Source organism: Cibotium barometz, chromosome 60 (assembly GCF_041138505.1).
Source record: "Cibotium barometz isolate CiBa-2024 chromosome 60, ASM4113850v1, whole genome shotgun sequence".
Lineage (NCBI taxonomy): Eukaryota > Viridiplantae > Streptophyta > Polypodiopsida > Cyatheales > Cibotiaceae > Cibotium > Cibotium barometz.
The window spans coordinates 32,201,277-32,224,452 of NC_141105.1; the positions used below are offsets into that span (position 1 = coordinate 32,201,277).

Here is a 23,176-nt window from a genome sequence, read left to right on the forward strand (position 1 = left end):
CATGGATCAAGCAGGTACCTTTGGGCATACCTATATAATCCTTCGATGCAAGGAGTGCATATTGTTGTGAGGTGCTTGGCTGGCAAGTGAGATACTCATGAAGAAGGCTTTGTCTAAAATTTTGACAATGATAAGGTGAGGTCCTCCACAACTGGACAAGCCAGCACGCCATATGTGATTGTCGTGGGCTAAATGCTCTTTGTTAATAGGTGCTATTGCTTGAATGCCTGGATTATGGATGGCCAACAAGTACTGCCTGATTGTGAAAATGGCTATAATAGGCCACAGCTTGTGCATTTGCAAAAGGATTTAGTATCATTGAAAGTATGATGTTGTACATGGAATCAGAACTGGCCAGGCCATACTAACCGTGATGTATGTTCTCCAGGCCACAAGACAGCTTTTGAAAAGAAGTGAACGCTTTGAGGTTATTGTCCTTGTCAGAAACAAAGAAAAAGCAGCTAATGCCATTGGTAATGTTTTCGCTTCTCTTACGGGCAGCTTGGAACAACTTTGTGACTTGTAGAATTTCTTGATAGTGCTCTTAGGTTCTCTTCTTATTAGATACATAGAAGGAGAAGACTCGAGAAGGAGTGTCCCGTGTCAAGAGCTAGGTGTCTCATGTTGGTAGACATTTTGGTCTTTACCAGTTTTCTTTGTGTGTTTTTTTGGGCTGTGTGTTTAGGTGAAGAAGCAGCCAAAGTAAAGTTTATTAATGGGGATGTAACCAAGAAGGAAACATTGGAGCCAGCTTGCCATGGTGTGGACGCAGTTGTATGTTCAGTTGGAGCAACAGTTGGTTGGCGCTTGCCAGGATCTACAGCGAATACACCTAGGAATGTGGATTACTTAGGAGTGAAGAATCTGAGCGAAGCTGCAGCCTCTGCCAAAGTAAGGGAGTTCATGTAATCTACACGTTCTTAGGCCTTGTCATTAGGGTTGCTTTGTGTGTGTGTGTGTGTGTGTGTGTGCATGCACATGCATGTGTGTGTTTTTTTTTTTTTTTTTTTTGGGGGGGGGGGGGGGGGGCATCCATGTGGTTGCCTTCTCTATCACACTGCATGCTTATGTTATTATGAAGGGGACCTAGTTCTTGAATTATTGCTACCATAATCAAAGAACGGTTTACCACCATCTCAGTCATTGTAAATTTTTTCTTCTAGTTTGCAGTAGATCTGATGATTTAATCGATCATACAGGTTCCCAAGTTTGTGCTGGTGTCATCCATGGCAGTGACTCGCCCTTGGTCTCCGATTGCACTTCTTTTGAATACGGCATTTGGACTTGTGCTGCAATGGAAACTTAAGGTATGATAATTGAAGCCTTATGAATAATGTTGTCAACTAAGATGGCATACATGATAGAATGTGCAGCGGAAGAAGGAAAAGTGGAAACACAGGAGAGAGAGTGAGAGAGAGAGATGGAGAGGAAACATAGGTGAGAACCTGCTCTCAATATCATCATCCAAAGGAATACATGTCACGAGCAAGAGGGGAGAAAACCTCGTATGTGAGGGACTGCAGCAAACAATGCTAAGCAAGCAGTGAAGAATGAGGGAGGCAAGCCAGCTATATATATGCCCACATGAAGGTAGCCGACTAGGGAAAAGATCCTCCATGACTAGGGAAAAAAGCCCAAGACTCCATAAAATGGGGAATAATATGGGAAAACATATTTGAGGGGTGACCAGCCCCCATAGCTAACATGGTCAGCCCTAGAGGCTAAAATAGGACACCCAACATGAAGCCAGCAACAAGGAGATGATGTCTAATATCCTCTCTCAGCACCGGATGCTGAGTGAACTCCAAGAAGCCAGAGACGTCGTCCTCGATCAAAGATAAAAGACTGCAGAAATAGGTACCAGGAAAGCTCCACAAGCAATCTCCTCAGCAACTCAGCTACAAAAGCAACAGAACAAGTTGCTAGGTACACCGCTCCTCTGGAAGAAAACAACCATGTAGGCTGCGACTTGCTGCTCCAAATAATGGTTCCAAACCCAAGTGTAAGAACACTCCCCGAAGTCGTATGTCGTGTTTCCAGCCTGGAGAAGGAAAAAACCTCAAAACCAACCAAGATTAGATCCTGTAGATTATAGATAATCAATCTTGGGAGAAGCAAGTTGCTCCTCACTGGAACCCTCTGAAGAAATAGAGTCAATCTGTCTCAACTTTGTACCAAGAGTAGCCAAATGTTATACAAAAGCATCCTCTGAAAAGATCAGCATCGCAAGATGTAAAGACTCTGTAGAAAAGATGGGGTCCATCTGCTCAAACTCCATACCATGAGTTGCCCAATGCTGTACATAGGCATACTCCACTGAGATGGGCATCGCAAGATGAAAGGACTCCACATCCCTTTCTGAAAAAAGATGTCATTGGATTGGTACAAGCCCAACTTGATTATGATCCAAATCCAAAAAACTTTGGAAGTACCATTGTGCCCTAGGCACGGTTAGCAACCACAGATCCAAAGCATCCCACTGGGTCCAAAAAACCATTCTCCAAAACAACAAACCTGCAGAATTGGCAGGGGGAGGGGTATCCTTAGAAGCATCACAAAGAGAGGGAGAGGTAGATTCCTCACAATGAGAAAGGGAAGCAGGAATATAAACTGCAGTGGTGGTAACAAAGTCCTCAAGAGCATCACTGAGAGCAGAAGGCTGTTCCATCATAAGTAGAATCAGATCCCAAGAATCAGCAACAAATAAATGATCCATGTGAAAGGATCACACCTCACAGGCAAAACACCCTCCTTTCTCTGCAAACACTGCAAAGAACACATGCTCGGACAAGATAAACTCTGCTCAGAATCTCTGAAAAGATCACTACTCTCCTTCAAAATCTGTAAACTCCTGTCACATAAGAAAGTCTCTGCAGAAACAAAACAGCTCCCGAAATTGATCCTCAAGTGAAGTAGTTGGAGATGGGTCCCCTCTGAGTGTAGAAAACTCCTTTGGGAAGCAAAACGCAGCCAAAACACTACTGTCGAGCAAAAAAAACAGCACTCCACCGCCAATAGAAGGCAAGGAATATAAAGAAACCGGGTAACTTTGTAGGCCAAGAACAAAACACATGTATAGATGCTCCAAAATCAGCAAAACGCTGACTGAAATCAGAAATTTAGTGTCCTCCTCAAGTACCAAATTGCCTCCAATGTCACATATACTCTGTACTCAGTGCATGGTGACAAACTGGCTCATCATCAGCAGTGCAACATTTGTACATTATTAGAACCCAGTAGGATGATATTTGTCGTACGCCGTGACCCCATTGTACATCCTCAGTCCAAGATGAGTTAGGCACGAGCTACGTAGGTCATTCCTCAGCCTTAGCGGGTTAGTCAGTCAGTCAAGTCCCTTAACCCACTTGGAGAGAATCATTCATGCATATAGAGTCAGTAGAAGCCTTAGGGTTTGCATCAGAAAGCACTCTGCATCCTGCATAATATGCTTTCATATGCCTGTGCATCATTTAGAACATCCCAGAAGCCTTAGGGAATTTACTAGGATTTATGTGGTATTTTTTCCATATTTTATGGTATTTATTTGGCATTTATTGTCATTTATAAACATAAAGCCTTAGGGTTTGCATCAAAAAGCACTCTGCATCCTAGATAATATGCATTCATATGCCTGTGCATCATTTAGAACATCCCAGAAGCCTTAGGGAATTTACTAGGATTTATCTGGTATTTTTTTCATATTTTATGGTATTTATTTGGCATTTATTGTCATTTATAAACATAAAGGTTATTAAATTATGACCAGCCAACTTGACCAACCCCTATCTAATATAAATAGGCTTGCATAGGGCGTAGTTTCTCATTCAGTCTTCAGTGTGCTAAGAGCTTTCCTCCTCAGCCCTAGGAGTACCCTTGCCTTCAGCACTAGACTAGTCTCATCCAGCCCTTGAGTACTTGAGTTTTGCTTCTCTAGCCCTCTAAGCATCTGCGTTTTTGCTTCAGTCATCCATAGTCTCAAGCGCAGCAATACAGTAGGACAGCCTTCAGGCGCAGCCGTACAGTCCTCCACAGTCCCCAAATCAGCAAACAGACCTGCGTTTTCTGCATATAAAGCAGCCGCCTGCAGTTCAGTCCCCTACAGTCTGCGTTTATAGATCTACAGTCCCCTACAGTGTGCGTGTACAGGTCTACATCAGCCCTACAGTCTGCGTTTCAGTCCAGCATCAGTCCTACACCAGTATAGAAGTGTTGGGCTTATAGGAGAGGTTTAAGGATCCACCGAGGGGTTGGTTTTGGGCATGGTCGAGGGTTTAATTGAGGATTGGAGTGCCATGGAGAGCATTTAGGCCTGCGTTTGTTCTGTACCCTCCTGTAGTCTTGTGTTGGTGGTGAATTTGTTGCCATCTGGGGGACAAAGGGATTTGGTTGCATGTGGACGGGGGGAAGGGTTGGATCATCAGGGATCCACAATGTAGATTCGCCTTCATAATAGCCTTATGTTGTGAGAGGCTTTTTAGGTACCCAATGGGGTGATGGCATACCTCGTGGAGTTTTGTTAGTTTTGTTAGAAATGTTAGTTTAGTTAGTTTGGGTCGGTGGGTCAGCAACTTGTGAGACGGTCTACATCAGTATCCAGCATTCAGTGCATCATCCAGGCATACACCAGTCATCTGGTAAAGGTATTCTATCATTCATAAGCATTTACAGCATTCTAACATAGCTTAGAACAGTCCACCGCCTTCTTTTCTTAGCCTCAGGTGTGCAGCCCTTCCTCATGCCCTTGGGAAGAGTGCATAGGCTCGAGATCAGTTCATCGAGGTGTTTCTACAGCCGTGTACAGTTCAACCAGGCTTCCGATCCTCCGAGATCTTGCGTTTGGCTTATCTACAGTCCACAGTCATTCTCTCTAAAGTTATAAAGCAAATACTATCTCGTTATCGGGATAGGGGGTCCTTCAGTGTGTAATTTGGGACCCAATCTGGTGTACAGTTCTCATATCTCTCTCTCATATCTCTTCAAAGTTTGAAGTATTAAAGTGGATTGCTAAACTCACGAAACTCAGGATACAGAAGACGGTGTGAGCATTTGTGTGACAGGATCTTCCTATACAAAGACTTCCGCTGCATATCACATTGGTATCAGATTTAGATTGTCCACACACACCGTATCCTAGCGTGGGGACATCCTTGGATGGTTAGATTGCGTTCCGGCACGACCATCGACTTCAGCATCATGTCTACAGGAGAGAGTATTCATCAGCCGGAAGACGCCTCCCCCCGAAGGAGACCATATTCTTCCACCTACAGCAGACACCATAGCTCTTCTTAGAGCTCAGAACCAATTGCTCATGGAGCGTCTCCAACTCTTGGAGGCAGCAACAACACGTCCTCCACCTCCAGCAGCACCCGACTACATCGCCCTGTTCTTTCAGATGGAACAACAAAGGAGAGAGGATGAGGCCCGAAGGAAAGAAGAAAAAGCAGAAAGACGGGACTATGAGGAAGCCCAACGCAGGATTGACGAAGACCGGCGTCAGGCTGAACTCGCCGCTCGGGAACACCAACGTGAACTTGATCAAGGTCGTATGTTACTCGAGCATCAACGAGAAAAGGAGGCCATACACTTGAGGTATCAGCAGCTCTCCTCAGTCTCCCCAGTCATAGGTGTCACCAGCCAGCAGTCCGCAGCAGCATCAACCACCGTCATTCGCAGTCAACCAAACTTCAGTAAGTATGATGGTAAGTGTGATCATTCATCAGTTAATCAATTTACTCATCGGTTTAATGCTCATTTTCCATTAGCTAGGATCACAGACCCACAAGATAAAGTCCACTTAGCGGCTCCCCATCTCACTGGTGAGGCAGTCACTTGGTGGCAGCATTGGTCTAGTATTCATACAGACCAGGGCACAGGTGTCACAGCCTTTGACTGGGACATCTTTGTCCATGACCTGAAGACCAGATTTCTCTCGCCCCAGTACATGACCGGTCTGAAAGATGAGTTCTATGACAGACAGAACGGATCCCCAGTGCTTTAGTTTTCCGATAAGGTTATTACTTTAGCACATCAGTTAGGGTTATCTGCGCAGGCTAAGATGGAGCAATTCATTCGTGGATTGGGCTCTAACATTTGGTTCACAGTTCGTAACTTTGAACCAAGTACATATGACCGGGCTCTGACTCTCGCTCAGAATGAAGAAATGAAGCTGAACGGGGGCAAGCCCAAGCAGTCATCTCCGTCCAGTACCAAAACCCAGCAGCAGCAATCAGCTGCACAGACAGGGAAAGGTAACGCTTCTTCTAAAGATGCTAAGAAGGACGACAGTAATAGCTCCAGTTCAGGGGGTAAGAAAGATAAAGAATCTAAACCTAAGAAACCCCCTGATGAAAAGGCTAAAGCAGGAATTATTGGAGGTTATCTTCCTCCAGAGGAGCAAAGGAAGTACCAATCAGAAAATAGATGTTTTTTCTGTCATATTATAGGGCATGGTAAGAAGGATTGCCACAAATGGCAAGCGGCACAAGCCGCCAAAGCTCCTTTTGCCACAGTTGTCACAGTCTCCCCAGCTCCTCCAGCCCGGCCACTACCTCAAATGCAGTTCAACTTTTACCTTCTATGCATCCTATGCCATCTGTGGTATTTGATGCTAAGCAGGAGGGTGAGAGCGATGCTGCTCAGAAGAGCCTCATCTGAGCTTATGGCTCTGCCCAGGGCCGACAGTTTGTAGTCCTTTTCGATATGGGTAGTTCTGAAGACGCCATCTCTCCCCAATTGGCCAATAAATTGAACTGCACATTAGTCCCATATCATCTGGATGTGGACGGGTTTACACTTGGTCTTCGCACCCACATTTCCCAGAAGGCACAGCAATTTGCCTTTGAAGTTCAGAAGGCCTCATTTCAACGAGATTTCATCGTCTCACCTCTCTTGGGATGTGACATGATCTTAGGAATTCAGTGGTTACGTCAGTATGAGCCTATTCTCGTTTGGGGACATGACACTTTTACTATTTGTAAAGGTTTTCTTGAGCCTGTCATGATTTGTTTGTATAGAAGCATTCTTGGCATCCCATTGATTTCGCATCTCCAGGCCAGACGATCTATTCGCAAGAGAGCAGCAGGAGCACTCTTTTATGTTCGTGCTTAAACAGCCCCTCCCTCATTAGTAGCATCCGTTACATCTTCAGTCCCTCAGTTAGCAGACCTTCTATCCAGACATCAGGACATTATGCTTAGGGGCGATCTCCCGCCTTGTCTCCCACCCTCTCGCCCTGAGGACCATCACATTGATTTGGTCCCTGGATCAGATCCTCCTAGCAGGTTTCCCTATCGTCTTTCGAAGACTTTAGAGGGCGAGTTAGAAAAGCAGTTATCTGAGCTTCTCCGAGCCGGATTCACTCCCCATTTGCTGCACCTATCCTATTTGTCCAAAAGAAGGACAAGTCTGCACGCCTTTGTGTAGACTACAGGGCATTAAAAAAACTCACTATCAAGAATAAGTTTCCTATGCCAAGGATAGAGTACATTTTGGAGCGTTTAGACGGTGCTAAGTTTTTCACTAAGATCAACCTCAAGAGTGGTTACCATCAGGTCTGCATTTTTGAAGGTGGCATTCCAAAAATACAAATGCACCCGCAACCTTCAATAAGATGATGTCTAGGATTTTCGCAGTCCACATTAGGAAGTATTAGGAAGTGTGTTTTCATATTCCTTGATGACATACTAGTCTTCTCAGCCACTGCGGAGCAGCATGAGAAAGATGTGGAGAAAGTCTTGCAACTTTTGCGAGATAATCAGCTCTACATAAACGCCAAGAAGTCTGTCTTTGGTGTTAAGGAAGTTGAGTATTTGGGCTACATCATCGGTTCCGATGGGATTAGACTGGGTGCATCAAAGGTTCAGGAGATCTTAGATTGGGACATTCCTAAGACCGCCCAAGAAATCCGCTCATTCGTAGGTCTTTGTCAGGCCTATAGTACCCATGTCGATCAGTTTTCCAACCTTGCAGCACCTCTTACTGACTTGCTCAAGGGGGTGAAGACTCGCAAGCAAAAAGCCTTAGTTATAGGCAAGGCGCTTGATGCATTCCGTGCACTCCAGAAAGTTGCCTCAGAAGCACCTGTATTAAAGTTAGCATCATGGGACGAACCTTTCGAGGTCATCATCGATGCCAGCAATGTAGCCATAGGTGCAGTCCTCCAGCAGGACAATAGACCCGTGACATATTACAGTAGAAAGTTGGATGTCGCCGAAAAGAATTATTCAGTATATGACAAAGAGCTTTTGGGTGTGATCACAACGCTCAAACATTGGAAGCCTTTTCTTTATGGACAGGCTTTCACAGTGAAAACAGACCACCAAGCACTTAAGTGGCTTCAGACTATGCCAAGTGCCTAGTGGAGCGATCGACAGGCCAGGTGGAGTCAAATCTTCCAACAGTTTGGAGGTATGATTGAATATATCCCTGGTAAGCATAACCCAGTAGCAGATGCTCTTAGTCGAAAGTCCAGCATCCAGGCAGTCCAAGAAGCTACCATTCTCGAAATCACGGGGAAGGACTTAGATAGTATGAAAGACCAGTATGTCGACCTCCTTGAGTTTGGTACTCAGTACAGTTAGGCGCTCAATTCTGAGCTTGGTCACTATTCAGTACAGAACGGTTGGTTGTTCTACAAGAATCGTCTCTGTGTTACTTGGGAAAAGCGTTCCGCTCTTCTCCACGATGCCCATGACTCCTTAGTTGGAGGACATAGGGGTATCAACAGTACCCTCGAGAAATTAGAACGGTCCTTTTATTGGCCAAAGATGAGGCGTGATGTCCATGCACATGTACAAGCCTGTAAGATTTGTCAAAAAGTCAAGGTTCCCCATACAAAGAAGGCAGGTTTACTTCAACCTTTGCCTATCCCCGATAGACCTTTCAGCGACATATCTATGGACTTTGTAGGGCCTCTACCAGCATCCACCAGATCCCGTAACACTCAGTGTTTTACCATTGTGGATCGCTTTAGTAAATTTTGCATGCTCATCCCATGCAAGCATACGGCCACAGCCGAGGACGTAGCCCGTCAGTTTCTCAAGCATTGGTATCCAGTTTGTGGTTTGCCTAGTACCATAACATCAGATAGAGATTCCAAGTTTACCTCGCATTTCTGGAGGGCATTATTTGAAAACTTCGGAACTAAGTTGCAGTTGTCTAGTGCATTCCATCTGCAGATAGATGGCCAAACAGAAATTTATAACCAGTTGGCCTTTGATATTCTCAAGTCATACTGTCATGACCAGCAGTCCAGATGGGAACATTATCTTCCATTGGTCCAAGCTATCTTGAACGACACTCATTCATCGAGTGTCGGACGGACTCCATATGAAGCAGCCTTTGGTCGCCGTTTTTCTTCTCTTTTGATGAGAATGGTGTCTCCATCTTTAGAGGCTAATAAAACCACGGAAGCATTTTCCGAGATCATTGAGTCAGTCAAGGACCGCTTGACCAAAGCTTAGGAAGCATATAGCAGACAGGCAAATAAGTCTAGACGAGATGTCCACTTCAAGGAAGGCAATTGGGTCTATCTGCGTATCATGAAACAGAGATTGAAACAAGTGGGCAAACGTTGTCCCAAGCTTTCATTCTGTAGTTTTGGTCCTTTTCCAATAGTTAAGAAGTTAAGTGATGTCTCCATGAAGTTAAAGTTGCCTACCAGTTGGAAAATGCATGATGTTTTCCATGTTTCTTGGCAAAAACCATATGTTGGTCCAAAAGTTTTTGATGTTTCAGATGAATAGCAGCCAAACGTGGTAGACGAAGCAGAAGATATTGAGCCCGAGCAGATCCTTCTTCATTGATGGAAGCATGGTTCCGGTCGACGAATATGTCAGTTCTATACAAAATTCTGAGATCGAGATACCCACGAAGCCGTATGGCTAGACGAGGAGTTTTCCCAGGAGTACCCCAAGTTGTTGGCGGACTACTTGGAAGCCATGAATCTGCCGCCAAGCTAAGCAGGAGGGAATGTCACATGCACTCTGCACTCAGTGCATGGTGACAAATTGGCTCATCATCAACAGTGCAATATTTGTACATTATTAGAACCCAATAGGATGATATTTGTCGTACGCCGTGATCCCATTGTACATCCTCAGTCCAGGATAAGTCAGGCACGAGCTACGTAGGTCATTCCTCAGCCTTAGCGGGTCGGTCAGTCAGTCAAGTCCCTTAACCCACTTGGAGAGAATCATTCATGCATGTAGAGTCAGTAGAAGCCTTAGGGTTTGCATTAGAAAGCACTCTGCATCCTACATAATATGCATTCATATGCCTGTGCATCATTTAGAACATCCCAGAAGCCTTAGGGAATTTACTAGGATTTATCTGGTATGTTTTCCATATTTTATGGTGTTTATTTGGCATTTATTGTCATTTATAAACATAAAGTTTATTAATTATGACCAGCCAACTTGACCAACCTCTATCTAGTATAAATAGGCTTGCATAGGGCTTAGTTTCTCATTCAGTCTTCAGTGTGCTAAGAGCTTTCCTCTCCTTAGCCCTAGGAGTACCCTTGCCTTCAGCACTAGACTAGTCTCATCCAACCCTTGGAGTACTTGAGTTTTGCTTCTCTAGCCCTTTGAGCATCTGCGTTTTTGCTTCAGTCATCCATAGTCTCAATGTGACATGTGAGGGATTGATCGTAGTAATCACAACCTAAGGCTAGCTAAACTTCACTTAATGATGCTTAAGAGATAGACAAATGGTGTCAATGCAATGCAATGCAGCTATATTAGATGAATGGGTTACAATGAGATCTAAACAGATCTATGATGCTGTCCTAGATGAAGACCCTTCTCGGGAGGAGAGGGATAGGCTGAATGCTGATGATGAGGACTGATCCTTGCTCCAGTGCTGAGATCCACCCTTCGATGCCGGCTTCCCTCTATGTAGGAGGTAGGAATGATGAACTATGTGCTGAATATGCTGGCTATACTGCTGATCTGCTTCTCCCTTGTGCCATGGATGAGAAACGCTGATTGCAAAGGAAAGCATAAGAGTCACTTAGTATTTTATGTTAACCATTGAAGGACTCCGAGAGTCTTACAGAAGAGCATGTGGGTGTACCTTAAATCTCAAAGGACTGACAACAAGGATTGGTATACATTACAAGTTGTCTTCTCGTGTTGTGGTCCTTAAAGAAGATAAGTGTTGTAGCTTACTAGTTGGTAGTGCCTTTTGGAATCAAGATTCACCTTGTGTTTCACATCAGTTGTTTGAAAGAATGTTTGGGGAAAGGTGATGAGATTGTGCTAGTGGACAAGATCTCAAACCTTGAGGACATGACCCGGTAATTTCCAATGGAACCTGAGTCGTTTGTAGATCAACGTACTAGACGGTGTCGGAATACCACCTATTATGAGTACTTGATCAAGGTGGAAAGGATGGTCCAAGGTCAAGGCCACGTGGGAGTTAGTGCTTAGTCTAAAGAGTCGCCTCCCCGGATTCGGATTCATTGTCAAGGACTTCAATAGTTCTTAAGGAAGGGGAGAATGTTACGTCCCAAGTCTCTAGTAGGGTTAGCAGGTCTAACCTCGGGTTAGGTTAACTAGAGAGAGAGATGAGATCATGGACTGAATATGCTGCCTATGATGACTGTATGCTAAGTGAACTGCTGTCCCGTTGACTTCCCTTGTCTCTTGGGAAGGAAACTGAGATGATGGACTAAATCTGATGCTTGATGATGATGATGTGCTGGAAACTGCCTTAATGCTGATGATGTCCTGGAAACTGCCTTAATGCTGAATATATGCTGATGCTAGTCCCTATGCTCCCAAGGTGGAAACGCTGAAGGGAAAGGTGCCTCACTGCTGAAGAATAATGTGCTTCTATATATATGGTGAGATGCTGCTGGTCGGCCAGCTCCTAGATGCTCACGACCTGCCCATAAATGCCATAAATGCTCATAATACTAGTTGGCTGCCACCTGTGACCTACTTGCTGTCAGCTGCCTCCATAAATGCCTATGAAGCCTAATGAATTCTAATGTGTTGCTTTAGATGATGTACTCAGCCTATACCACGAGATACATGCTGAATACCATGCTTAAATGCCTGAGAAAATGCGAGAAAATACCCGATAAATCCTGATAAATCCCAATTAATTCTTGATTAATGTTTATGATGCCATGTCACTTGTACACCTTTCGGGTGTGCACGTGACACTCAAGCGCAGCAGAACAATAGGACAGCCTTCAGGCGCAGCCGTACAGTCCTCCACAGTCCCCAAATCAGCAAACAGACCTGCGTTTTCTGCATATAAAGCAGCCGCCTGCAGTTCAGTCCCCTACAGTCTGCGTTTATAGATCTACAGTCCCCTACAGTCTGCGTTTACAGGTCTACATCTGCCCTACAGTCTGCGTTTCAGTCCAGCATCAGTCCTACACCAGTATTCAGCCCTGCAGACCTGCGTTTGCAGATTTCCAGCAGTCTCAGCCTTGATTCATTAGTCTACATCAATATCCAGCATTCTAACATAGCTTAGAACGGTCCACCGCCTTCTTTTCTTAGCCTCAGGTGTGCAGCCCTTCCTCATGCCCTTGGGAAGAGTGCATAGGCTCGAGATCAGTTCATCGAGGTGTTTCTATAGCCGTGTACAGTTCAGCCAGGCTTCCGATCCTTCGAGATCTTGCGTTTGGCTTATCTAAAGTCCACAGTCATTCTCTCTAAAGTAATAAAGCAAATACCATCTCGTTATCGGGATAGGGGGCCCTTCAGTGGGTAATTTTTGGACCCAATCTGGTGTACAGTTCTTTGATACATTAGTGACACCAGCCTTGATGTATGCAGCATCAGTTTGGGCACCAGGGCTTGCAGCCTCCACATGGGTACAGCTGGAGAGACCACAGATCTTGATGCTCTCGAGGATGATATGCAGCAAACCATCTGTCCCGCACGACATTGTTCGAGCTGAGTTTGCTGCACCACCTATGGCAGTGGAGGCATTGTTCCAGACGATCTCCTTTATATACAGGATGAGGGAGATGCCGACGGAGAGATTATCCCGCCAAGCTTTTGAGGCATCTAGACAGCTGGCCGAGGCTAGACACACTGGATCTTGGTATGCACAGATGCTACAGTGGTTCTCACATCATGGGATAGACATTGAGCGGTTGCCACCTTTTCAGTATGATCAGTCTGCTCCACGGGGTTACCTCTCTCTCAATGAGAGGAACAGAGTGATGAGACAGGACATATGGCAGCGCTACATACAGGAGACATGGACACCACCAGAGAGCCCACTACCACCGAAGATGTTGTATTACAGAGACCACTTTATGAGCATCTCAGGGGATGGGTTTATACAGCGACCGCGGTATATGGATGTATACATGCCACACAGCTCTCGCGTTGCTATTGGACAGCTACGAGTCTCATCACATCAGCTAGAGATAGAGGCTGGGAGAGCGGCACGGGTTCCCAGAGCCGAGGGGATATGCAGATTGTGCCGCGAGGAGGTGGACACTGAGGATCACTTCGTATGTAGATGTAGAGCCCACTTGGGGATCAGAGATAGATATGCAGGATTGTTTGATGAGCAACTTCACTACATCAGTTGATGGAGGCCTCGGACCAGCGACAGCTTGGCAGACTACTGCTAGAGCTTCATAGTTCTCGAGAGAGACTCCTCCAGACACCCGCTCCCACTAGGGGTGGGAGACAGTCCCAGCTCACAGATTTCTTCCAGAGAGCTATGCCAGTGCCAGCTGATGTACCACGTGGGGTGACTGCACAGAGAGCAGAGAAATTGAGAGAGCCAGGAGGAGACCTAGACAGATTGGACACAGAGCACCCCGACTTCGTCACCGAGAGATAGCAGCTATCCGAATGAGACACCAGATGGAGACATAGGAGAGGCTAGCTTGCTTTCATCCAGACTCAGGGTACATGTTCACGCCACTCACAGCCTCAGCATCGGCGATGTATGATATCTTATATCCCTCTTATGGCACTGGATGGAGTTAGACATAGATCTGCATAGCATGCTTGTACTACCCCTTCAGCATATAGAGATGCATCTTGCCTTAGCACTCCATCCACATCCCCACCCCCCTTTATATTGTTTGTATATGGGCTCCACCGATCCATGATGATTCACAGTTGTATCCAGACACATGCACACTTTTTCTTTTCTTTCTTTTCCTTTTCTTTCTTTTTCTTTTCTTCCGATGACCGGAAGAACACAGTTGTATTATTTTGTCTCATAGGCGGACTTTGGTCTCTCGTAGACGTTAATATATCTTTCTTTCTTTCTCTCATATCTCTTTAAAGTTTGAAGTATTAAAGTGGATTGCTAAACTCACGAAACTCAGGATACAGAAGACATGTGAGCATTTGTGTGACAGGATCTTCCAATACAAAGACTTCCGTTGCATATGACATCCATAGCCACAATCCAAACAAAACCCCCTCTGGAATGGATCTGTGTCCACTGGAGAAGAAAACGTAGCCAAACAAGAGCTACAAACCTGAAAATTCAGGCCAACTAGTGTCCACACCTCCTATGAGGAAAAACGCTAAACAGAAGGTACTTTCGTGTCCAACAGATGAAGCCCAGATGAAGGTAGAGCTATAAGCAAAATCTGTTTAGAAAAACGCAGCAACCATGGCTGCAAATCTGAAAACGCAGAGGTATTCGGGCAGTAGAAAGGGCTGAATCTGGAAACACGGAAGAAATAGGTACACCCAAGCGCAAATCCGTATCAAAAAACTTGTAGGAGAAAAAACGCAGCATGTAGGCTGTTGCTGTCCTGCACAAAATAGGCGGCCAGCAGCACAAGTGTAACATGCAGCGGAAGTACTCGTAATTTGAGGAACCTATCACACAAATGCTCACACCGTCTTCTGTATCTTGAGTTTCGCGAGTTTAGCAATCCACTTTAAGACTTCAAACTTTAAGAGATTTGAGAGAGAGAGAGAGAGAGAGAAAGTGTACACCGTATGGGGTCCCGAATTACCCATTGAAGGGCCCCCTATCCTGTTACCGGAATAGTATTTGCTTATTACTTTGAAGAGACTGACTGTGGACTGACGATAAGCCAAACGCAAGATCTCTGAGGACCAAGAGTCGGGCTGAACTGTACATGGCTGTAGATGCACCAATGATGACCAATCTTGAGCCTATGCACTCTTCCCAATGGATGTAGGAAGGCTGCAAATCTGAGGCTGAGAGAAGGGGCTGATTGGGACTGTTCTAGGCTATGTATGAATGCTGAAAATGAGTATGAATACTGAGTTTTACCTTCAATAAGTGGTTGTAGCAAAACGATGCAAACAAGGATGCTGAAAACTGTATGTATGCTGAAAATGATGATCTGTAGGCTGAATGCTGTAGATGCTGTGTTTTGCTGAATGAAGGCTGAATGCTCAAGCGTTGCTGCTCCTATATGCTGATGGATGAAACGCTGATGGCTGATGAGCTGAATTCTCTAATTGCTTATGCTCCTTGTGCTGAAGGCTCCAAGCGTTGAGGTCCTCTAGGCTGAATATGATATGAATGAATGAATGAATGATATGCTCAACTATTTATATAGACCCTAGATGCTGGTCAGTTGGCTGAAGGGTCGGCCGACTGAATCTTGTCCTGGATAAATGGATAAATAATGTAAAAATGCCATTAAATGCTATAAATTATGGAAAAAATACTGGATAAATTTTAATAAATGCTAGGTGTTATCTAAAGGCTTTTGCAGCGGTCTATATGCAATGGATGAATGCTATGCATTATGTAGAGTGCTTTCTAATGCAAACCCTAAGGCTTCTACTGACTCTACATGCATGAATGCATCTCTTCAAGTGGGTTAAGGGACTTGGACTGACCGACTGACCGTCTAAGGTTGAGAATGACCTTCGTAGCTCATGCCTGACTTATCCTGGACTGAGGATTACAATGGGGTTACGGCGTACGACAAATATTATCCTAAAAGGTACTAATAATGTACAATGTTGCGTTGATGATGATGAGCCATCTTGTCACCATGCACTACAGTGCAGAGTGCATGTGACATTCTCTCCTACTTAGCTTGGCGGCGGCAGGTTCATGGCTTCCAAGTAGTTCGCCAACAATTGGGGATACTCTTGAAAGAACTCCTCGTCTAGCCAAATGGCTTTGTGGGTACCTCGGTCTCGGAACTTCGCATAGAATTGATGCATTCGACGACTGGAACCATGCTTCCAATGATGAAGAAGGATCTACTCAGGCTCGATGACTTCTGCTTTGTCTACCACATCTAGCTGCTGTTCATCTGAAACATTAAAAACTTGTGGTCCAACATATGGTTTTAGCCAAGAAACATGGAAAACATCATGCATCGTCCAACTGTAAGGCAACTTACTTGTGGTCCAACATATGGTTTTAGCCAAGAAACATGGAAAACATCATGCATCGTCCAACTGTAAGGCAACTTCAACTTCATGGAGACATCACGTATCTTTTTAACTATTGGGAAAGGTCCAAAACTACGGAAAGAAAGCTTGGGACAACGTTTGCTCACTTGTTTCAATCTCTGTTTCATGATGCGCAGATAGACCCAATCCCCTTCCTTGAAGTAGACATCTCGTCTAGACTTATTTGCCTGTCAGTGAATTGAACAATGGCCAGGCTCAAAATTGAGAGCCAAATTGGGTTGAGTATCAAACTCTGTGGAATCGACATACTGATCTTCTATACCATCCAAGTCTTTTCTAGAGATGTTGAGAATGGTAGACTCCTGAATGGTCTGGATGTTGGTCGTTCTACTAAGAACATCTGCTACTGGGTTATGTTGACCAGGGATGTACTGGACCATTTCTCCAAACTTGTCTAGTGTGTTGATCACTCCACTGGGCACTTGGCATGTCATGTGAATCCCGCACTTGGATGCCACGTAGACATATCTGTACAGAAGGTGCAGGACGTGGGATGGTGAATTGGTCCCATGTGAGCCCAGTCCGGGACGAGTCAGCCAAGGATCCATCTTAGTTGTCCGAGGTCACGTGTGCATTGTCCTGCACAGGAGTCTAAGGTCAGGTGTGCACTGTCTTGCACATGAAACAGTGCCAGTCCGCGCTGTGAGTCTCCCTCTGGAATGATGTCAGTGATTCTGTGTATCTGTTATGGTACCGGATGCCAGATCACTGAGTCGTTAGTTAGGGTTTGCTTTTAGAACAAGGGGCCAGCCCATAGGGCTACCCCGGGTCTTTGTGTGGGCATGGGGATAGTGTGAAACCACCCCCATGACGGCCAGGAAGGCCCTGGCTGAACCCACCAGCCATGGAGGGGCTGTAGGACAGCCCTAGGGGCAGGCTAAAGGCAGACATTCAGGAGATGCAGCCTTTGTATGGCTGTAGGGCAGGTATGGGGCAGCCCATACAGGCTGCCCAGCCCTCAAATTGTTTGCAAAAGCATTGTCCAGCCCATCCAGAATCAGGCGCATGATGGCCAGCCATATATGGAACAATGCGTAGCATTTTATGGAATTTATGTGAATTTTTTCAGCATTAAATGCTGAATTATTCAGTCGTGGGACATTTAATGCTGGCCGCCTGGACTTCAGCTGGCCGACTGCTCTAGATAGAGTAGTATAAATAGGAGAGTCCATAATCCCATTTGTTCATCTCATTTCTCACCAAGAGCTCAAGCATAAAGGGGCTAGACAAGCCAAGAAGGTGCTAAGCAAAGGGGTGAAGGACTACAGGTCAAGGGCAGGGAATTCCCAGCCAAGAAAGGTCAAGGATTTTTGTATTTTCTTTCAAATTTACATCATTCTAATAAAGCAAATACACCATCCGTGGTGGGGGCCCTACAGAGGGTATTTGGGACCCAATACTGTGTCCTCTCCATCTCCATCTCTCTCTCTCTCTCTCTCTCTCTCTATTTGTTCTGCACATCTTCATTCAGTTTGTGCGTTAATTCCGTCGCGAAAAGAGTGCTGATTTTCTGAGCATTGAAGTTACCTATTTTTCTGATGCTTCCGCATGTTACAGTGGTATCAGAGCCTACTTCAAGTGCAAAGATTCAACAAAGAAACCAAAATTTTTTCTCGCTCGTGTGGTTGGTTTTCAGATACAGGTGGACTACCCCTTTCAGAGTGACTCCTGTCGCTCGAAGGACGGTTGATTTTCAGCCTCCGGAAGCCTGCAGACGTCTCCCACACAGATAGTGGATGGTCAGATTGCGTTCCGGAAAGAAAGTGCATTTTCCTGCTATGGCGAGCTTTGACGACGACAGAGACCAAGAACCATGGGACCAGAGTACACCAGGCAGCCCAGCTAGGGCACCAGGCTTGAGTGTTACAGACATGTTTCAGCAGATGATGCGAGCAATCGCAGAATAGACAACCAAGTTGGACGAGCAGAAGGCGCAGATCTTGGCTCTGGAAGAGCGTACCCGTTCTCCAGCGTCGCGTATCCCAGATTCCAGATCCTCAACACAGGGACCCTTTTGCGGGGTCACAACCGCAGCCGAGCTCTTTGCTCGAGTTGCAGATGCGTGCATTGGAGATCCGACAACGAGAAGACGAAGCCATGCGACGTGTGGAACACGAGCAAGCTTTGGGTGCTAGATTGACACCGGCGGCGACCTCGAATCATTTTCCTGAGAAAATGAACTTCAGTAAGTATAATGGTAAACTCGACCCCACAACTCTCTATTCATGGTTGCATCAGTTTGAAGCTTACTTTGCCGCAGTTAGAAAAACAGATACTGACAGAGTGATCTTAGCCAGTTGGTACTTGGAAGGTGAGGCCATTCCTTGGTGGACTCAGTGGGCTTATGCCCACACTAGAGTAGATATGGCAGCTTATGTGTGGGACGAGTTTGTCTGCGACCTTAAGCAGCGGTTTCTACCGCCCCACTACCTTGAGCGACTCGAAGACGAGTTCAGGGGAGCGCGTCAGAACGCGCAACCAGTCCTTCAGTTTGCCAGTAGAATTTCGACTTTATGTCTGCAATTAGGCTTATATGATACGGATAAGAAAGGACAGTTTTTGTATGGCCTTGACACGCAAATCCAATGGGAGGTGCGTATGTTTAGGCCAGACACACTCTCGCTTGCGGAGAGTGCAGAAATGAAACATAATGGTGGCAAGCCCAAGACTTCCCAGTCGGCTTCTCCCAGGGCTACCGCCTCGGGGGGCAAAGGCCAGAACCAGACGGGGTCTTTCCTAGGACAGAGCCCAGGAGCCTCTGGCTCCAAGAACTCGAACAATGTGTATAAGCTTACTCCAGACCAGAAAGCGGAGGCAGGCAAGAGAGGTGGCAAGTTGAGTGCTGAGGAGCTTTCTCAGTACAAGGAGGGTAAATGTTTCTTTTGTCATACAAAAGGACATACTTCTCGGGATTGTCCTAAGAAGCCTCCAAAGCCCGTCGCCGTTGCCTCCACAGCTTCCGTGGTGAGCTCAGCTTCCACACAGACCCCAGCGGCTACCCCTAGTTCTTCAAACCCCGGTGCTTCAGTTGGAGCAATTATTAGCCGGAAGCTCGAAGATAACTAGAAGGGCGTCCATGACCAGGAGTATGAGCGCAACGAATTGCCCAAGTCCTTTGGCTACATAGGTGGCCAGAGAGTCGTCTTGTTTGACAGCGGCAGCACGGAGGATGTGGTCACAGAATAGGCCGCTAGGCATACTCGTTTCGATCTGACTTCGGTGGACAAACAGGTTGAGGGTTTTAGCACAAGCATGACAACGAGCGTCAAGTATGAAGCTCTAGGTGCTAAGTTAGTTATTCAGGGCATCGAATTTGTGCGTGATTTTATGGTTGCCCCTCTTGTAGGAGCAGATATAATTTTGGGTATTCCGTGGTTTCACAAGTTCCTTCCATATGTCAAATGGGACAAGCACACGTTCCAAATCAATCGGAATGTGTCAAATGCCCCAGTGACCATTAAGTCTCTCTCTCATTTCTGTGTGTGAGCTTCTCAATCCTGCATCTAACCCTAATGTGCAGGTTTGTGTGTGTGAGTGTGTGAGTCCAACACCAACACGAAGGTACTGATAGCTGACAGTACATCTGCTTATGGGACTTCTATGATATTGTGTACTAGTCACATGAGATGGTAAAGTTGGGTATGGTTCACAGTCGGCCGCCCCATGAACTATAGCTGCAACTATGGATAACTATGTCTACACCTATGGTTAACAGAGATGGTTTTTGTCTTTGGAACTAAGGTATGATTGAGGAAGATTGGGACATTGATCTTTGTCATATGGTTCTGGTTGTTCTTGACCACAGGATCGGTCAATTGGATATTGAGATGATGCTATTTGTGGAGCTGGTTTCCTTTGGAATGGCATGGTTTGGTTGAGCTCAAAGTTTGCGGCAACCTGAGCTAACACTTCGAGACTCTATGGAGGGCATAAGTCTTGCGAGCAATCCTAGAGTTGGTTTGGTTCATGGATATATGAATCGAACTCTATCTGTGCATGTATGCATACACTTTCTGAGGTATTATTGTATTCTGGTGCCATTGGATCCCGGTACCCTTGAGAATACATTGGGAATACTCTGGATTGTGTCGTGTGAGGCATGTATGTTGGTATGATACAGCAAGTACTTTATTATGTTCATGGATGCACCACTGGGTGTGGCTCCTAAGGGATGGCCATAAGTAGAGTGGGTAAAGCATCAAGAGGGACATATGTGGAAAGTACTTGGTGGATGTATTGTTTGGATGCATTGAGTGCTTTCATATGCTCATGTTGTATCACTAGTCGTGGGTCCTGCGGGATGTCCATGGGCGTAAGGCTTGCGAGTAGCCCTTAGACTGTTACTTTAGAGTAGCTAGAGCATCTTGAGGAGCATATTGTTTGCGAATGCATGTGTGTGTCATGCATATGTGTGCCATATGTAGAATGATGCATGGTTTTGTTTTTGGCTAACACAAATCACGTGTTTCCACTTGGTTTTAGACTTTTGCTGCAGGTTCTGAAGGAACAAGCAAGAGTTGTTTGTCACTTTCACGTGACGGTGTGGCCATATTGTGCAGGATCATTGTTTCATCACCCAGATGCACTGGAGGGCCATTGCTTTTGTCATATGTGGCGTCTTTGCTCATAAGATGCCTTACTGTGCCATTGAGTGCAATCGAGGACGCTTTCTATTTTTCAAGAGGGGGGTATGTCACGACCCTGTGTTTCTGGACAATACGCAAGTGTGCACGGGGACATGGTGGACAGTGTGAATGGCATCGGTTTGGAAGTCAAAAAAGACTCAAGGTTTTAAAAAAGGTCTTTTTTTTTTCACAACCCCATGCGCCAGAGACGGAGGAGCACTACATCTGTCGTTGCACAGCATATTATGAGATTCGAGGGCGCTACCATTGCCTTTTCAGAGATGGATTTGGACCACTGTCTAGAGTCATGGACTATTGTGATCAGCGATGCTTGGGTTTTTATCTCCTGGAGATCCGCAGGCTCAGAGAGTCCATTATGAGGAGCAGACGCCCGACTGGAAGGGAGTCCACACAGAGACAGATTACTGACTTCTTTAGAGGGACTACCCGGGAGGACACACAGCCGACAGTCCAACAGTGGGCACCCCATGGGGCTTTAGTTGAGAGAGCTATCCAGTTGGGCAGATCTAGATGCCCGAGGGTTCGCGGATCCTTACATCAGAGACGGTGCCTACACCGGAGGATTCATAGCATCATTGCGAGGCATCGGGCTCGTCCGACCAGGCATCTCACTATGGCAGATATCCAGGCCATCCGGCAGAGACCCATGCTAGAGCTCCTAGGATGATTACCACTCTAGCCATATACTGTTGTACTCACTGTCACTTTTGTACTCCCCCATATTCATGTATTCATGTATCCATGTACTCACGTACCCCATTTTGACTAGTAGCGTTAGCTTCCCACTCTCCCTAGTTGCTGCTTCCGGATGCTCCCTACTGATGTATTGTAGGGCTAGATACTTACCTTTAGTTCTTTCTTTTCTTTTCCAGATAGTGTATCAGATGTCATATGGTTGTAACTTTGGTCTCATAGGTCACTTTGGCCTTTTGAAGACGTTAATATAACATTTCATTTCATTTCATTTCTCTCTCTCTCTCTCATGCTTTTCTAGAAGGACTGCTGGCGGGCAGCGCTACTCTTGCTTTTTGGGAGAGTGCATGGGTTGAGCTTCTTTGGCTGTTGTGCTACAGAAAACACAGGCGCTGAACCTTCCTCTCTCTCTTTGCTTTTTGGAGGGAGAAGACCAATTGGCTGCTGGACAGAGGTGCACAAGTATGTTGGTCCTCCTTGCAACAGGGCATGTTTTGAGACTGTTTATGGGCTATTTTTGCTTGGCTGCAAGTACACTGTGTACGTGGGTATTGGCTGCAAGTATGCTGTGTACATGGGTGCCCACATGCAGTTGGTGATGCCTCATGGTCACTTATGCTTGTTGACCCTTATGCTTGTCTATGCTAGACGCTTTCTCTTATGTGATGTCTACTGGAGATGCCTTTTATTCTGCCTTCCCTTGTAGCGGGATTGTTTCTATAGTGTTGACATTGTCACTTTCTCACATGTGATGTTTACTGGGAGTGTCTTCTACACACTTGGCCGGTGTTGGCTTGCCCTCATGGTTTTGACATGTCACATGTATATTATTCATTGTGGGATTATGCATCTTTACACTTGCCATACATGCCACTGATCATGGCATCGCTGAGAGTTTACCCATCCTCTCATAGCGTATCACTGGTGCAGTTACAAAGCTATGCTTTGCTCTCTTGTTGTTTACATGCAATTCAGTTTGGCATTTGGATGCTTGCCTTCAGGGAGGTATTATGCAATGCCTCTTGATTTGATGCAATTGATGTGTCATGTGCATGAAAATGCCATGGACATTCTCAGAACTAATCCAGAAGGGGCAGCCAAGAAAAAGATCATTAGAGCTAGGATTTGGGGCACAAGGTGCAGTTTGGTCAAAGGTGGACTTGCAGCAGGGCATGGAAGGATGTGGTTGTGCTGTCGGCTGCTTGCAAAGGTGGTCGGCTGGACCAGATCAGAGGCGGGCTGGACCAGAACAGAGGCGGCTGGACCAGATCAGAAAATGCTGCATTTTTATGGAATAAATGCCACAACTGCAGTCGGCTAGTTCTCATTGTGTCCAAGAGCCTATAAATAGGCAGTTTGCTCATTGTAGGATTCATTCAACTCTTTAGGAGTTGGGTCCAAGTATAGGACAAATTTTGGTGATGT

The 23,176-nt window shown here is 45.7% G+C and overlaps 1 protein-coding gene across 4 annotated transcripts in view; it reads left to right on the forward strand.

Annotated features, from left to right (window-relative positions):
* LOC147605242 (uncharacterized protein At5g02240-like) overlaps positions 1 to 23,176 on the forward strand; it is a 31,654-nt gene that overhangs the window by 2,111 nt on the left and 6,367 nt on the right. For all 4 annotated transcript variants that reach the window (XR_015265260.1, XR_015265261.1, XR_015265259.1 and 1 more), the window contains exons 2-4: positions 389 to 473; positions 686 to 891; positions 1,200 to 1,307. Coding sequence is in view for 1 of the 4 variants with exons in the window: in XM_086794330.1 (XP_086650456.1) it covers positions 389 to 473; positions 686 to 891; positions 1,200 to 1,307 (399 nt within the window). In the remaining 3 variants the exon portion in view is untranslated. The remainder of the gene's footprint in view (positions 1 to 388; positions 474 to 685; positions 892 to 1,199; positions 1,308 to 23,176) is intronic.